The 16,678-nt window shown below is 43.6% G+C and overlaps 4 protein-coding genes across 5 annotated transcripts; 3 read left to right on the forward strand and 1 right to left on the reverse strand.

The window, feature by feature from the left end:
- The first annotated feature begins 1,724 nt into the window (after nucleotides 1–1,724).
- m6pr (mannose-6-phosphate receptor (cation dependent)) lies at nucleotides 1,725–5,971 on the forward strand. The gene is made up of 7 exons (XM_053881057.1): nucleotides 1,725–1,993; nucleotides 3,154–3,323; nucleotides 4,477–4,637; nucleotides 4,885–4,994; nucleotides 5,161–5,291; nucleotides 5,358–5,484; nucleotides 5,550–5,971. Exons 1-7 carry the CDS (start codon nucleotides 1,988–1,990, stop codon nucleotides 5,670–5,672), a joined length of 828 nt encoding a protein of 275 aa, XP_053737032.1. The 5' UTR covers nucleotides 1,725–1,987; the 3' UTR covers nucleotides 5,673–5,971.
- A 1,852-nt stretch (nucleotides 5,972–7,823) lies between these two features.
- Nucleotides 7,824–10,789, forward strand: echdc1 (enoyl CoA hydratase domain containing 1). Of its 2 annotated transcripts, none has more exons than XM_053881151.1 (7): nucleotides 7,824–7,871; nucleotides 8,069–8,151; nucleotides 8,451–8,626; nucleotides 8,691–8,833; nucleotides 8,895–8,947; nucleotides 9,022–9,102; nucleotides 10,054–10,789. In XM_053881151.1, exons 2-7 carry the CDS (start codon nucleotides 8,096–8,098, stop codon nucleotides 10,454–10,456), a joined length of 912 nt encoding a protein of 303 aa, XP_053737126.1. In that variant the 5' UTR covers nucleotides 7,824–7,871; nucleotides 8,069–8,095; the 3' UTR covers nucleotides 10,457–10,789. The 2 variants fall into 2 exon arrangements, with proteins under 2 accessions (XP_053737126.1, XP_053737125.1); XM_053881150.1 differs by having other exon boundaries at nucleotides 7,835–7,950; nucleotides 10,054–10,787.
- A 96-nt stretch (nucleotides 10,790–10,885) lies between these two features.
- Nucleotides 10,886–15,577, reverse strand: LOC128768332 (E3 ubiquitin-protein ligase rnf146-like). Its single transcript, XM_053881146.1, has 3 exons — nucleotides 14,912–15,577; nucleotides 13,056–13,101; nucleotides 10,886–12,964 (listed from the first exon to the last, which is right to left on the reverse strand). The coding sequence occupies exon 3, from the start codon at nucleotides 12,954–12,956 to the stop codon at nucleotides 11,814–11,816; it is 1,143 nt and encodes a 380-aa protein (XP_053737121.1). The 5' UTR covers nucleotides 12,957–12,964; nucleotides 13,056–13,101; nucleotides 14,912–15,577; the 3' UTR covers nucleotides 10,886–11,813.
- On the forward strand, nucleotides 15,103–16,558 carry mdh2 (malate dehydrogenase 2, NAD (mitochondrial)). The gene has a single exon (XM_053881148.1). The coding sequence runs from the start codon at nucleotides 15,225–15,227 to the stop codon at nucleotides 16,236–16,238; it is 1,014 nt and encodes a 337-aa protein (XP_053737123.1). The 5' UTR covers nucleotides 15,103–15,224; the 3' UTR covers nucleotides 16,239–16,558.
- Nucleotides 16,559–16,678: the final 120 nt, after the last annotated feature.

Raw genomic sequence — 16,678 nt, forward strand, 5'->3', positions numbered from 1 at the left:
AAATAAAGATAAATTAAAAAAGCAAATGAAAAAAATAAACTAAGTTTTTTAATTAAAGTGATTCATTTCATTGCTAGTTTACTGTTCCGGTTTTAGGGGAATCTAAAAGAAAGTCATTATGAAATGCATTAAATCTACGATTCACCACTCTCTTTTTTAACCTGTGAATAAAAAAATGTACTGAAGATGAGAATATTATTGACTATTAAGCCACACTAAGTAATGCCCTCCAGCAAAACAGGTTCCAGTCTCACACCTGTGTGTTGCTACTCATGCATATCCAACCGTAGCTCCGGAGAGATCACTAAAATATATTTTCACTATCTCCCAAAACGGGGATACAGACCATTCAACATCTTAAAATCGATTTCTTTAGGTTTGGGACTGATGGGATGCTCTAAATATTTGCTTATTAAAGGGTGTATAATAGCCTTGGAAAAATATCAATGGAGTTACAGAATGGCATTTTAACCCATTTAGACAGTAAACCCATTTAAAAGATTTTAGATCTATGTTTCATGTTACGTTTGCTTCGGACATTAACCTTATGGGAAAAAAAATAGCAATGCAGGGTGTGTGTTTAAACATATACAACAATTGCTTACTGAAATATTAGGTACATCAAAATAAATATGAACCCAACCCCTCATGAATATCTTAAAAGATCATGTGGTGTTTTTGTGCGTCATTCAGTACATCAAACACAGTGCAGCAATGTTTCATTCTGAGTTGATCATAGATTAGAATCAGAGCCCACACAGTGGAGCCATTGAGAAAATCAATGGCTATTCAGTACCGTAGAACTACGGACAAATAACTGCATCACAACAGTATCAGTGAGATCACCGCTTTATGTCATTAATGCAAAACCAACAAAGGGAGTCAACTGTAGATTAGATTGATAGATAATGCTCCTGCGGAAAATCATGGTATAGTTGATTCACTCGGAAAATACCACTAGTTTTAGATTTGTGTTCAGCCTTTGGTTTTATTTTATTTTATTAACATCACTTTGTTTCGAAGCACTTTCCTAGTTGGTGAGACCCCCACTGATCATGGCAATAAATTCTATTCTGATTCTGATTCTGGAACATGGTGTCAACAAGGGAGTTACCAGTGACAGTTATGGAGAGGCAATAAAAAACATTCATAGAAATCATGATGCTACTTGAAAAGGAAACAAACTCTAAAAAAGTGTCTCTCTCTATGGGAATTGTTTCGATATAGACTACTTTATTAATATTGATAATTACGTGAGAGCGAGAACAACACAGGCACATGACTAAGAGGTTTCCTGCATTTCCTGTTGTGGTTTTAAACAAAGGTTGAGATGAAGAACATGTCTTGTATGAAGTCTTCCGGCCAAGTCAGACTTAAAAAAATCTTCTGCCATCAGCTGTGCTTTCCTGGTTTTGTTGGCGTTGAAAAGCCTGCCCTTTGTTGTTGTTTCATATAACATTGTGCTGTGTATTTGTGATTTTATATTTATAAAGTGGAATTATTATGCTGTATATAAAGCATTATGAAATATTTTAACTCCCCCAGATGAATAAAACAATCCAGATTCTGGTTTACCATATACACTCATATGACCGCACTGTCAATGCAGTACATTTTCTCATCTACTATGTTGATACTCATTATTCGGTGTTTACCTTTGGGGACATCTGACACTCAAACCTACCTGACTTCCTCCGTTTATCGGTCACGTGCCTCCTGTCATCACGTGGGTCGTGTTGCGTCCCACATCCGCACTCTGTAACTGTAGCCAGTTAGCATCTGCGATGACACCGAGTATTTCATGAGTAAAAACGCCTTTTGCGACCCGGACAGCATCACGGACGTTCACACTAAATGCCACAAGATTAGCGTAGTTTCTTAAATTTACTTTCTCTGTGTTGAGCGATTATTTTTTTGTAGAAAGTGTTCACAGAAGCGACGTTAGCGCGAGGAAGCTACGTATCTAAAACTGTACTTACAACAAGTCATGCAGGTGAGTGTCACAATAAACACGATGCTTTTGTGCCTTTTGTTCCTGACGTCTATGTTTTGTGTGTGTTTCACATGTTACGTTACATGACCTGTTTGTTCTGGACAACGTGTTAACTCATGCAGCGAAACGTTGACTCCTCCGCCGTCTGTTATTTACTTAAATGTATTTTAAATATTTGTCGTTGCTCAGTCTGCAATACTGGTTGATCCGAGTTTAATGACTGTGAGGTTAGCGATCTTAATAAAGGTTATTGTGAGGTCTAGATCATCATAAATATGGCTCAGCGTTGGTACATTACACGTTTTCTTCACTACATCAGTGAATATGATAATGATGAAGTCCAACATTGACAAATGTACCAGTGTAAATAAGTAAGTTCAACCTTTATTTGTATAAATATATCTCAGAAAAAGATGGATCTGAGCTACGTCCTTTGAAAGTCGGGGATTGAAAATGCAAACTTTCCCTTGAATCATTTAATCGAAAATAATTGGAGTTAAGTGAGTGTTTTACATGTCAACAGAATATTGCTCTGTTGCCTGGTTGGATGAGACATCCCACCCCTACAGTGAACTCTTGACTGATGTTACCAAGCAATTCCAAATCTCTTTTCTTCTTGCTCATTTCTACCATGTGAGGAAAACATTTTTAGACAATTTGATCCTATGGTCAATATCTTGAAATCATGGCCGCCGGTGAGAATAAAAAAACAACCTTTGAAACTGAAGATACTTGCCTGTCAGTACGTCAACAATCCTTTGATCTATTTTCTGTCCTACGATAAGAGAACACATAGATTCAGAAGGCTCTGCACTGAGAGTCATGGGGCCCTTAGCTCTTTTGCTAGACACTGATATTTCAAATGAGAGGCTGGAATAAAGAGGTTCTATCTTTCAGCATATATAATGAATCATGCTTTGCAAAAAAACGTTTCCTATGAGGAAGTCAGGAATCGCGCACAATCATAAAAGAGAAGTGCAACTTCTTTTATAGCATTTTGGCGAGGAACCATGCGTGGATGTGGAATCATCTCCTGATAATCTGAAGACTACGTCACATTATCTGATTTAGTTTAACTCCAGCGCTGTAATTGTTACAGAATAGGATGAATATATTGATTTACAGGAGAAAATTATTCAACTATCCCTTTTTTTCCCCAGGTGTATATTCGACACAGACCAGAGCGTGTCCTGGTATGGACGCAAATCTTGCTGCTCCTGTGTGGCACTGCAGTGTTTGCAAGTGATGGCACAAAGAACTGCAGACTCTTTTCCAAGTCTGAGCCAGAACTAAAAGCCCTCAGCATGTTGGAGCCGCTTGCTCATAGGAAGTAAGTCAATCTTTTACTCCACTTTCCCAACATCATACGGTTTTTGTTACAGTGATGTTGAAAGGGTGTCGTCGGTTAAGACCGAGCGTCATGGTAACAGCAGAAATATGAGACATAGACACTGGCATGACTGCAAAGTTTCAGTTCCGCCTATTATTTATGGCACAATAAGGTGGATTTTTATGAAGATGGGTACAACATAAATTGTTTAGTTACTGTATGTAATGAAATATTAAGTTTCAACCTGAAGAACTGAACTTCTGTCTTCTAAAAAAAAAAAAGGTACTTCAGCTGTAGTATTCATGTCGATTTTCTGCTAGTTCAAAAACTATTACTCAAGTTGCTTATTCGATTAGCTTACTTGCTGGACTATAGAGTGCAGCAGAGTATTAGCCACACCCACTAAGTTCAGAAATAGATTTTGTTCAGGCATAAAAGCTGCGGGTGCAGTGGTGCTGTCTGCACTGGAGAAGGGTCAGTGGAGCTTTCAAATACATGAGGATCACTTCTAGACTAGTTTTGAAAACAGGGTCCAGCATCGAGACTGACTCATGAAACAATGTTCTGAACTTGAATCAGGAACTCCTCACATGTTTTATTTACATTAAAGTGCTCAAAATGTGCTGTTATCGCCCGAAACCACAGCTGGTCTCAGCTGCTGCTTCTCGTCTTTGGTCATCGGCTCTGTTGGCGGATGTGCGGACATGCGGGTGAAAACAATGCATTTTGAGCACTTTAAGGACAATAAAATACTTGTGATATCATTGGTTTAATATGACGAGGCTCAACATTTTGGCAGTGTGACGCTCTTCAGTCAGTAAAAATCCATATGTGAGCCATGTTGTATAAGCCACAAGGGTCAGACTGCGAGAAAAAAGTAGTGACTTACAGTCTGGAAGTTTTGGTCTATAAACCTGAAGTCATTTCATGTAATTCTTTAAGTTATTTGGATCCCACTTCTGACTTCCACCTAGTTTGACTTCCATTGCTTTCCCTTATCCACTTAACATGACACTAAACATGTCATTTTAAAGGACACAAAGGACCTGTCGTCTTCAGGTCAAAACTTGCATCCTGTGCGGTGCACACCCCTGCTAAAGTGTCGTCTGTGTGCACTTCATTTGCTGTATTTCAATAAGTTCCTTGCTCTCAGTTTTACAGCCAAAACAACGGTTGGAGGGCAGAATTACACGTACGCCCTGAAGGTGTGTGGCGACGTCGGCGGCGTTCCAGGAGCCGGGGCCATTCAGGTGGACAGTAAAGGAGAGAAGACTATGGTTGGCTCGTACAACTCCACCCAGGCCATCGGAGGAAGTGAGCGTCTCAAAATCAGTTAGTCACTGAGTCAGATTCAGTTCTTGTTTTTTGAGAATGTCGACGAAAACAGTTCAATTAATTTGCTCAGTTTTGGCGAAAGAAAAGAGACAAGCGACACTTGATGAGTCAAACAATTGTTCCCCAGATTCATGCATTATTTAGTGCAGCTGTAATCCTTATCTTTATTTTTCACTTTCCACATCACAACTAATAAGTATTGCCTTCACTTGTTTTGCACTTTCAGCTGACTGGGTGATGTTGATCTACAGAAATGGAGACAAGTATGATAACCACTGCTCCAAAGAGTCCAGGAAGGCCATCATCATGATCTTCTGCAAGAGAAACATCGACGTGGTAAAGACATGCTCTTAGATAGTGATGAACCTTGCCACGTTGATCGGGTCTGGGACACTTGCAATTCATGTACTGAGAACATGCGAGTCAAGAGGGCCGATAAGATGTGAAAGGACTGAAGTTTGCCTCAGAATGTGGTGTTGATGTCGATGCCCCTCCTCTCCAGGGTCCACTGAAGGTGGTTCTGGAGGACAGAGACCGAGAGCAGGACTGCTTTTACCTCTTCGAGCTGGACTCTAGTGCAGTGTGTTCTCCGTTAGATTCACATCTGAGCGCCGGATCCATCGTGCTCATCATGTAAGAAGTTTGTTGTGACACAAGCACAGTGATGTTGTCTCAACACCACCCATGATCCACTTTCAGCGGCGTCTGCCTGCTGGCCGTCTACCTGGTCGGAGGGTTTCTGTATCAGAGGCTGGTCGTGGGCGCTAAAGGGATGGAGCAGATGCCAAATTACTCATTTTGGGTCGAGGTTGGCAATCTGGCCGCGGTAAGTCCCTTATCGGGGTCGACACCAGTAACTGGGTTGTAAAACACATGACTCGACTTCCACAGGACGGGTGTGACTTTGTTTGCCGATCTGAGAAGCGGGCGGATCCTCACGCCTACAGCGGCGTGGCTACCGAGCCCTCTGGGGAGGAGACGGAAGAAAGGGACGACCATTTGTTACCCATGTGACCTTGACACTTGAATACTGCGACGAACTCTGCACTGTGTGACAGCTTTCTTTCTCACATGTGAGTCTGCTTTCTTGGTTTCAGTCCAGGCCCGGTCGGGCTACTGCTCTCTGGTTTCACGGTGGGTTCCGCTCACCTACCCTTTTTTCTTCTCGGACTTATGGAGTCAAATAAAAAACCAACAAAAAAATAATCATTTTGAATGAGAAACAGCACCACAATATTTGATGACCTAACATGTGATGACATTGTGTTTCTTATTAAAGTGTCACATTATGTAATAAAAAAAGTTGATTTAAATTTGCAACATTTTGTGCTGCTTTTGATTTTTAATAATGAGACAAACTAGCAACCATTTGGAAGCAATATCATAAATGATGTTTCAGTTAGGATCAGTGCCCTGCAACACGTCAACCAATATTGTGGTGCTACCTGCTGCTTCACTTATTTACCTGAATGTTGTTTACGGGTGATTTTTTTTTTTTTGGTTGAAAAACACAAGCACCAAAGATGGAGGAATGTGACCCACCTTCAATACTTTCACCGATCTGCTCGACAAGTGAGCCACATTTCAGTCAACATCATTGGTTCTTCCACTCTGCATACAAGGCTTCATTTCTTTACGCTCCTCATGTCTGACTGACTGTCTTTCTTATATTTGAACAGAGATGGGGTGCATGTTTTCAACTGGGGCTGAGGAAAAAAGTAATAACCTGTTTACATTTGATGTGTTACTCCCGACTCCAGAAAACATGATCCAATTATGGAAAGCTCCTTTTACATTTTTAAAATGTATACAATCAATTTGAAAAAAAACCCCCCTCACATTTATGTTGAAATAATCATATCACAATAATAACGTATTACTTAGAAATGTGATATACGTCTTAATATATTAATTTAAAGATGATATCAAAAGGAAAGGGAGTTTCATTCAACTTGTGTTCATAACATTAGTGAAATGAAAATCTCATCATAATGCATTAATATCTGAGTTGATAGTTTTGCAAACATCTTCTGAAGGCTTCAAAACCAGAGCTTTCTTTTGATATTGGAAAGCGAATGATAATTCATTGAGATGTCGCAATGTTTCACTCTCTAAAAGCACTTATATACTCCTTAAACAGCACTGAGTCATTTCTTACTGTATTCATTTACATTATGACCACCTGTTTAGTCTCCAGCTCGCTAAATTGGAACTGCTACAAGCACGGTGTGGTGTTGCTGAGGAACACTGCAAGACTGGTGGTCATTTTATTTGTTACCATCTTTTTATGAATTGTATTTCGAGTTGACCTGTGTGCTGTCCGGGTTTTCAAACTTTAGATAATACAGCATATGATCACTGCATGTTTGGGAGCTACAAAGAAAGCAAAGCAGTTTGGTTTAAAATTGTGATACACAATAACTGATACATAATAAAAGCGTGATACACAATAAAATGTTATTTGAGTGTTTCAAGGGATTAAACTGAAACACTGCGCAGAATTTTAAGAACAGCGACTTAAATAGCTCATGTTGTGTATTTTTATTTCTTTTTTTTTGTGTGTATTTCAACTTTGTTTAAACTCATGGATGGGGAAATGTTATGACCAATTTATGGCGGAGAGTTGTTTGTTTCCATTCAAAATGAGAGCAGTGAATTCGTGGTTCACACCAAAGTGCACTCGCCCAGGAGGATCTATTGAATGTAAAGATGTTTAAATAATAATAAACCAAAAATATATAAATGCCGTTTTGTGTTTGTAATACATCTCTTTGAATGGTTCTGTTTATTGACTGTTGCAATGATGGTGCCTATTCATGGTATGTCGCCCTGAGAAGATGATCCAAAACAAACCGATAATTATTATAGAGAACGATGAACAAATCCATCACCAATATTACGATGCCAGTGAGGATTAACGTGAGGTCCTGACAGGTGGTGTGTCTGCTTAAGCGCAAGTGTATCACTAGGTTATCGTTGGCGCTCTCTGGTGTCGATCAAGTGAACTGCAGTTGCTTGTGCGTTTAATATCCGGACTTACGTTTGGGTCCTAAAAGGTTTAGGAATAAAGACTATTAATGATCCAAACTGAATTCCACCTCTGCAAATGATTGAAGTAAAGTAAGAGTAAAAATTGATGTCCACGCAGACTCGTTTTCAAGCGCCATTGTTTTCGGCGGAACTATTTTACTGTAACACAGTCCGACCTACAAGGTTAGTGTGTTTTCTGTCCAAAAGTGTTGCAGTCAGCCATGAATATTGCCCGGACTGTTGCGATATACGTATCATAAGTGTGGGTATTAATATTGCCGATTTGTTTTATCGAGCGCTGGTAACTTTACGCGCTTGAAATTGCATTGATACTATGAAGTGTATTCATGTGTTTTTCTTCAACTAAAATCGTTATCCAGGTGCTTTGCTGAACTGGGTTCAGCAGGATGGTTCTGTGTGCGGTTGAACGGTGCTTGCGGAAGAGCTGCGGAGTCTGGAGCAGGTAAGATTCCCAAGCACGGCTTAGTGCCTGTGCCTAATATATTCATGAGAAAATAAACCACTTTTTATTGGAGTCCGGTTCGTGAAGTAACTGAGAATCTGAGTCATGATAGTTGAAAAGAATTTGTGAACAGCCCTTGTTGTTTGTGGTCTATTTATTTATCAGTTACTTCTATTATTATTGTTATTTTTATTCTTTTTTTTTTGCTTATTCTATCTTATTGCACAATGTACCAAAGCACTTTCCCAGTTGGTGGGAACTTCACTGACAATAAAGCTTATTTCACTGGTATATACCAGACTGCACTCGAGCCAGAGGAGGAGCTGTGTTTACTCCAGCCGTCATGGCTTCAACCAGGACGAGATCAGAGGGAAGCTGTCGGCCTTTCCTGGTGGTTCCATCGACCTCCTGCAGCAGGAGTCAGGCATCGCTGTGCTGACGGTCAACAACCCGTCCCGCATGAATGCCTTCTCTGGTAATAAAGCCACGCCTCCTTCATAAGCAGCTGCACATCAGAACACCGTGGTCTGTGGCTGCAGGAGGTATGATGGTGGAGCTGGAGGAGAAGGTGACGCAGCTGGAGAGCTGGACTGAAGGTAAAGGCCTCATCGTCCGGGGAGCCGCCGGAACTTTCTGCTCCGGTTCTGACCTCAACGCTGTCAGAGCCATATCTAACCCACAGGTGAGATACCAGATTTACACTTCCTGAGGTCAGTGAGTGATGAGCGTTTGGTTTGGTCTAGGATGGGATGAAAATGTGTATGTTCATGCAGAACGTTCTGATGCGGCTGCTCAGGTCAGTGTGAAGGCCTCTGGAATTGACCTTAAGGTTGTTGATCTAAAAGTCAACCACCACGTCTCTCCCTGCAGGCTGCCGCTGATTTCAGTTGCCCTTGTTGAGGGAAGAGCTCTGGGAGGAGGAGCCGAACTCACCACCGCCTGTGATTTCAGGTGCATTATAGCAGTGTTTTTCAACTTGTGTGCCGCGAGAGACTGTCAGCTGTGTGTGTCCGGAGATAGAAGTGGCCAATATGATATTAAATTACAATTAGAATGTGTCGATGAGCAACCGACGTGAGGCGATCACATGGATTCACTGACATTCTTTCTATACACTATACTGTAGAGCTGCTGTGTGTCGAGGCGCTTTGTCCGTCAGTCGAAGCAGCGCTGCTGTGGTGCGCGGCGCTCCTCTTCCCACAAGAAGCCGCTGACATGCGCAACTTCCAGCTGTTTTTAAACCTAATGCCCCTTTAACTTGACCACACACTTTCACCACAGAACCATGGAGGGAGGGATCCTTGTCAGACCCGCGACGCCAAAGACTGTCTGCACCACAGAGCTAATGTGACGTCTCACTTCAAAACTTTGATACCCATGAACTGTCAAAGTTTGCTCTGTGTTTTAAAAGTTGCCGAAAAACTAAATGCGCTCCAAAATGTAAAGAGAGAAATAATTGTTTTTATGAAGCAAGTTCAGGCAAAGAATGCTAAGGATTAGTCTGGAAACTCAAAACTACTATAAAAACATGCAAAAGAGAAGTGATAACATCGAAACAGTTATTTAAAGTAAGTAAATAAATAAAAAAAATCATGATATATTTTGCCACGTGTATTACCTTTTAAGGGCTTTATAAGTAAATATGGTATGGTATGGTAAACAGCCTGGCAAAATAACAACCCAGTGTCAGTAGCTAGTTTTTCACAAATGAATAGGGATTTTCTATAGGACTTTATTACTTTGGAGATATGCCTTGGGATTTTTTTTTCAAAGAACCAATGGTGGCGTGGGTAGAAAAAGGTTGAAAAACACTACATTAATGAGTGCTACATGAACTTTGACTTATTGATTTGATAGGTGCTGCTAGTCACATGGTTGTGTTTCTACTTCTATCTCCTTCAGGTTAATGGCACCTGGCAGTGTGATCCAGTTTGTCCACAAACACATGGGACTTGTCCCAGGATGGGGAGGCGCCGCACGACTGGTCCACATTGTCGGAAGCCAGAATTCACTTAAGCTGCTCGGTGGTGCCCTAAAAATAGACCCTGATTTTGGGCTGCAGATCAAACTGGCGGATGGAGTCCTGGAGGAAGGAGAGGCGCCGCCGCTGAGCCAGGCGGAGACTTGGCTGGCTCGCTACACCAAAGGTCCTGCAGCGGTGAGCCAGGCCGTGAAGCAGGTGGTGTTGTCGGGCAGAGATCTCCCTCTAGCTGACGCTCTCAGGACTGAGAAGGATGTTTTCGGAACGGTGTGGGGAGGAGCCGCTAACTTGGAAGCACTGGCCAGGAAGTCCAAACATAAATGAAACCCACTGGTGTCAGAAATTTATGTGACTTTTCACAGACTTAATAAACCCGTATGATTGTGACCACTGGTTATGAGTCACAGAATGGGCTGCAGAAGGTAAATAAGAGGAACATTGATGTGCCCTGGTGAAGGAGTCCATCCTAATTGGACATGCAGGGTGACAGACGGTGTCTTCTGTTTCACAACCTGGGATCAGTGTTTGCTGGACAGACGCCCAGCAGGACGCTACTGGAATATTGAGCAGCTCCAAGCAGAAGCAAACCATCGGTTCCACCTGTCTCTTTTCCGTCCACTGGTTGTATAGTTGGTGCTGTCATTCGCACAAAAAAAACGTTGCATGTGATATACATCAGCAACAACCATAAGTATCTTAAAACAGCACGTGGGTCGCACTATAACATTAATATTTCATTTAAAATGCTCCAAAATAATCAACAGCTGTGGGTGTTTTTCACAAAGAAACAATTGTCTGCCGTTTTTAAAATTTTATTCTTCAGGATGGAAAGTCTAAAAGTGAACCGATATTGTAAGCGCAAAAAGAAATTCAAAGTAAACGGACACTCCTGTAGTTCTCAGATTTACAATCATCTGCAAAGAAAATAAGACATCTTACCAGTCAAAATAGAACATCTGTCAACCAGCAGCGTTGAAAAGAACTCTCATGCACAAACACTTGAGTGACACTATGACCGACCTAATTTCATGAAACGTGGTGAGTCGCAATCGAAAGCCTATAAAGTCTTCTGAATGACTGGGAATTAAATCTTCGTAACAGTCCAAATTGAGACAGAAAAGATCAAGGCTTGCTCCAACATTTTACTGCCAAGCCAGAGGTTAGCTCACCTGCCAAATGAAGTCCTTTCTGAGAATATTTCTTCAGTCATACTCAATAACACGGCCTGTGTTAGCTGAGAGAGTCAAGGATTGTTAGATCGAAGACAAAAATGGAGCCCATCACTGATTTATCTCATCTCCCCGCTACTTTTTCTCAAATCTAAAATAAACATGCTGAACACACCGACGTCAGATGTCCAGCCGAACCATTTCAACCCACACGACGGTCCACATGGACAGAGAGGACTTCAGTTCGTACAAAAACAACTTATTCTGCTGTAGAAACTTCACTTTTGGCCTCAAAACAAGAACATAGCCGCCTATTGACCCAGAGGAGAAAGTCTCAGCCACGCAAATCTGCAAAATCCCAATCCGCAACAAGTTGTCTGGGCTTGTTGCTTCGCTGCTATGGTACCATCTGCTCCGTGACTCAGTCAAATCACCACAAAGTAAAGAATAAATTAAGAGAATGGAACACAGCCACTTGTGGAGGACAGGCTTTGTTTGTATCTGCCACGACGTTACACTTCAGTCATTGTACACTGACCGTCTGGCATTCTGGACCTTCCGCTGCTGCCGGAGGAGGATGGGGGGGAGCTGGACTCGGCTCCCGGGAGAGCTCTGTCCTCTGGGTTCAGTCTTTGCCGTCGTGGTCTGTCCTCCCAAGGCTCCACCTGCTCTCCATCTCCCCCATCCTCATCGTCCTCATCCGCCTCGTCATCGCTCCACTCTCCGGATCCAGACTCATCTATAGAGATGTGGAGGTCAGATGACCTGGAAGGTGAGGCCTCTTCATCCTCCTCCTCCTCCTCTCCCTCACCTGCCCCAGCTCGCTCTTGAGGGGGGGTGGGTCTGGGGCTAATCTGAAGCTGTGAAAGGGCATCCTCCAGAGATGGGCTCCTGCTGTTTCCAGGCTGACCACCTAGTGAGATAGGCGGTCTGGCAATAGTGGGAATGGATGGCAGTGTAGTTGCGGCCAGCTGTTGTCCACCAGCAGCATCGGCTCCATCGGCGGAGTTTTCTCTGCCAGCAGCCCCAAGCGCCCCATTGACACCCTCGGTGTCTAGTCTTAGTCCAGCCACACCCTTCTTGGGGATGTCCAAAACGTCCCTCTTCATCTTGCGTCTACGGCCGTGTTCGTTGCGCCGGTACTGAACCATGTTCTCCAAATCGGCCACATACAAAAACCCGGCGATGAGCATTTCTGCCGTCTTCTTGCCTTTGGAGAAAGCATCCTCCAGCTCGCGGCTGGTTCTCTCGTCGTACTGCCACCAACCATTTCGGCCCTCGTAGTACCACGCGTGGTCACTTGCCGCCCCTCCTCTGCCCCCGGCTGAAGCTTTCAGTTCCTCCGGAGACAGGAGTGTCGGCCGCTCCAGAAAGTCATCCGGCACTTCCTGTCTGCAGAGAGCGCAGCGCTTGCTCTGCCAGGACGCTCCCTTCACACACAGGAAGCAGAAGACATGGTGGCAGGGCAACTGAACCGGGTGCACGCAGCTTTGGAGACATATGGCACACTCTGGGACGGAGAGCGCTGGAGATGGGTTGCTGGAACCAGAACATGCGTCTGCGTTGTTCCCACTGCCACCACCACTGCTGCCGCCACCTTTTTTACTGGATGGCAAGGAGCCAACAGAGTGGTCCACCTCCCCACAGCTGGCCATCCTGAATCCTAAAAAACAGACAGATTTCTAATTGCTACATCGAAATATTGAATATTTGTGAGAAAGATCTTTATTGTATAAATTGCAAAGAATACTTACTGTAAGTTCCTCTAGTGCTCTTAAATCATTGGTAGTGTTGTGGACTCTAAAGTGAACACAGCAAGAGGAAAAACATGAATTTCAATAAACCTTTTTTTTCATTTTTGATGTTGAATTCCTTTGTGCATTGGGGACAAAAGTCTTACAAAGTAATAGAGTAGAGTAGGCTCAAAAGCTAAACTCACCTTCATGTTATTCAATGGCTGTTGGTGTTGACTTAATATTCAAGTTTACAATTTATATCATTTATAGCAAAGGCAAGATCACATTTTTTTTCCTCAGATTTTGTGGTGGCGCAAGAAATCTGTTCCGCTTGACCCAATTACTGTGATTGAAAGCCTGCAGTCAGTTTAATTCCTTGTGGATGATTGTGGCGGTCGTCCTTACAATACAAGTAATCTGTGCTGATTGTCATTATGTTGTTTAGTGCTTTTTGGTCTCTACAACCCACAAATATATCACAACTACTATATGTAACAACCTATATAACCATGCTCCACAGTTAAGGAACAGACCTACAGGATGAACTCAAACTGTACCGTATAAAACCAGCCTAATATACAATGCAAACTGCTATGTCTTGTGTAAAAATCTAGGCAGCAGGTTGGCGTAACAGCTGACTCCTTATTCAGACGTTCCACAAACGTTTCATTTTTCGTAGCCACCAGAACAGATGAGGTGCTCGATGACACATTGGCACAGTCCCAACTAGGCTTGCCACCGTCTATGCAGAAAAATAAGGGATACACCCAGTGATGGGCTGATGAGGCTTCACGAAACAGTGTCCTCATTTTCAGAGCCCACTAAATGGACCCATGTGCCCAAATAAATACTACAAAGGGAACAACAATGTCAGTGCATTATAAAAGCACAAACAATACATAGGAAACTTAAATGACGAACTACTTGATTTTTACGTAAACATCCACGCAGTTGACCTCCCCGAATCACATCTCGTGACAGTTCAAGAAGTGACACTTCATTTACACGTCAAACATGGGGAGAAAGCCATATCAGGTGGAGACCAAACATCAACATCTTTACTAGGCTCATGTCACAGCAGCATTGCACCAAGGCTCCTAAACAGAAATGATTATTGATTTCTGACTGAATTAATATGTAGTTTATTTGGAGCATTTCTTCCGGCACAGCAGGGAGTCTCCTTGCAGGGTCTATACAATTGTAGGGGAATTAATTGGTAGAAATAATGATGTACAGACGAGTAATATGACAATACAACAATCAGGTTTGAGTGGTTAAACAACCACTGAAATATATTTGCAGTGTTCCATTCTCTTTGTGCAGTTGCCAAACACCATTCGGAGGAGTGAGTTGTTTATCTCCAGGGCGAACTGCGACAGACGAGTAAACATGTAATGAATATGTAGCCACCTGAGCCACTCAGGAGCATATCACAGGGCTGGGATGGGCTCGGCACCTACTTTACTGCACCTTGCAGACATTATTAGGTTCGAACACGCCAAGACGTTCCTGTTTGGTTCAAGGTATTGCGACAGTCTGTCATAATACAATGGCAAAAACACGAACAGTTCCGCAACAGGACCTTAAAAACAGGCTTTATACGAGATACTTAGAAATACCCCGGTCATATATTGATGCTACTAATCTAAGCTGGTGATGAAAACGCGCGAATGAGTCTAACAGTAAAGAATAAATGTAGACATAAGATGAAGCTGGTAACATGAAGACCTACAGTAGCTACAGCTGACTGTGATACTTTGGCTCCAGCAAATAGACGGGGTCCAACGGACTGCGCTGGCTTGCTTAAGCGGGGCTATTCTATTCTTAAACGCGTTTATACAAGAAAGGAAACTGTGCGGATATTAATACTGCACCTTTAGATTAGGGTGTGGGTACAAGCAGCGCCTTGGCAGTTCATGTAACGGTTCCAATATCCGAGGGAGATGTAGCAAGCGGCTAATGTTAGCAGGCTTTGTTTTCCTCCCCAGCAAGAATAGGATCAGAACGACGCACGCCTGCGTGATGACGCAAATCAACGTGGTCTGACGTGCACGGCGTATGTTCTACGCATGACAGCTGGCGACGCTTCCTGTTCGCTCTCGGCTAGAGGACGTTGGTGTCACAGAGGAGAGGGGCTCTTCGGGTATTCGTTACTTTCAGTGAGTCAGTAGAAGAAGAGAAACAACCATGTTCTCCCGCGCCGTGAGACCCACCGTCAGCCTGGCCAGGAGCCTGTCCACCTCGTCGCAGAACAACGCCAAGGTGGCGGTGCTCGGAGCTTCCGGCGGCATAGGCCAGCCGCTGTCGCTGCTGCTCAAGAACAGCCCGCTGGTGAGCCACCTCTCTCTCTACGATATCGCCCACACGCCCGGGGTGGCCGCGGACCTCAGCCACATCGAGACCCGGGCCCAAGTCACCGGCCACATGGGGCCCGAGCAGCTCGATGCCGCACTCAAGGGCTGTGACGTGGTGGTGATTCCCGCCGGGGTGCCCAGAAAACCCGGGATGACCCGTGACGACCTGTTCAACACCAATGCCACCATCGTCGCCACCTTGGCCGATGCCTGCGCGCGCAACTGCCCCGGAGCTATGATCTGCATCATCGCTAACCCGGTCAACTCCACCATCCCGATTACGGCAGAGGTCATGAAGAAACATGGTGTCTACAACCCCAACAGAGTGTTTGGTGTCACAACCTTGGACATTGTCAGAGCAAACACCTTCGTTGCGGAGCTAAAAGGCCTGGACCCAGCAAGGGTCAATGTACCGGTCATTGGAGGTCACGCCGGGAAGACCATCATTCCACTCATCTCCCAGTGCACACCTAAAGTGGAGTTCCCTGCCGACCAGCTGTCCGCACTGACCGGCAGGATCCAGGAAGCTGGTACCGAGGTCGTCAAGGCCAAGGCTGGTGCCGGTTCTGCAACCCTCTCCATGGCATATGCTGGTGCTCGCTTCACCTTCTCCGTCCTGGACGCCATGAATGGAAAGGAGGGTGTGGTAGAATGCGCTTATGTCAGGTCTGAGGAGACAGAGTGCAAGTACTTCTCCACACCCCTGCTTCTGGGCAAGAACGGCATCGAGAAGAACCTTGGACTGGGCAAGCTGTCTGCGTTTGAGGAGAAGCTGGTGGCTGACGCCATGGATGAGCTGAAGGCCTCCATCAAGAAGGGCGAGAACTTCGCTGCTAATATGAAGTGAATGTCAGGCCTTCGCCAATAGCTTAAAAAGTAACTTAAAACATGCTTCTGGGTGCAAAGCATCAGTCTGTGTTTCCTTTGGTTTTAGGAGTAGTCTGATTTGGTTCAGGTATTCTTATCACAGTTGGTCTCCTTCCTGTCATAATACCCATGGTTTATGTACGGCCTGTACTGTGGTGAGCCATATATGATCATGTACAGTTTGTACTTTGGGGGACTTTTGTGCTGAACAAAGAAGAAACTGCTGTCACCATTACAATCCATGTTACTGATGAGAACAAAACATCACTCCATCAATAAACAGCTGAGCTCCTGAAGTGACCTTGGTTTATTATGGATTTCTTTGGATGCCTCTTTGACAATAATTAAGTGGATGTTTGACACTAAATAAGAAAAAAAAAATAGTCGGTTTAGGCATTTAATTTGAAATTAAGATCACAT

This window comes from Synchiropus splendidus, chromosome 12 (assembly GCF_027744825.2).
Source record: "Synchiropus splendidus isolate RoL2022-P1 chromosome 12, RoL_Sspl_1.0, whole genome shotgun sequence".
Classification (NCBI taxonomy): domain Eukaryota; kingdom Metazoa; phylum Chordata; class Actinopteri; order Syngnathiformes; family Callionymidae; genus Synchiropus; species Synchiropus splendidus.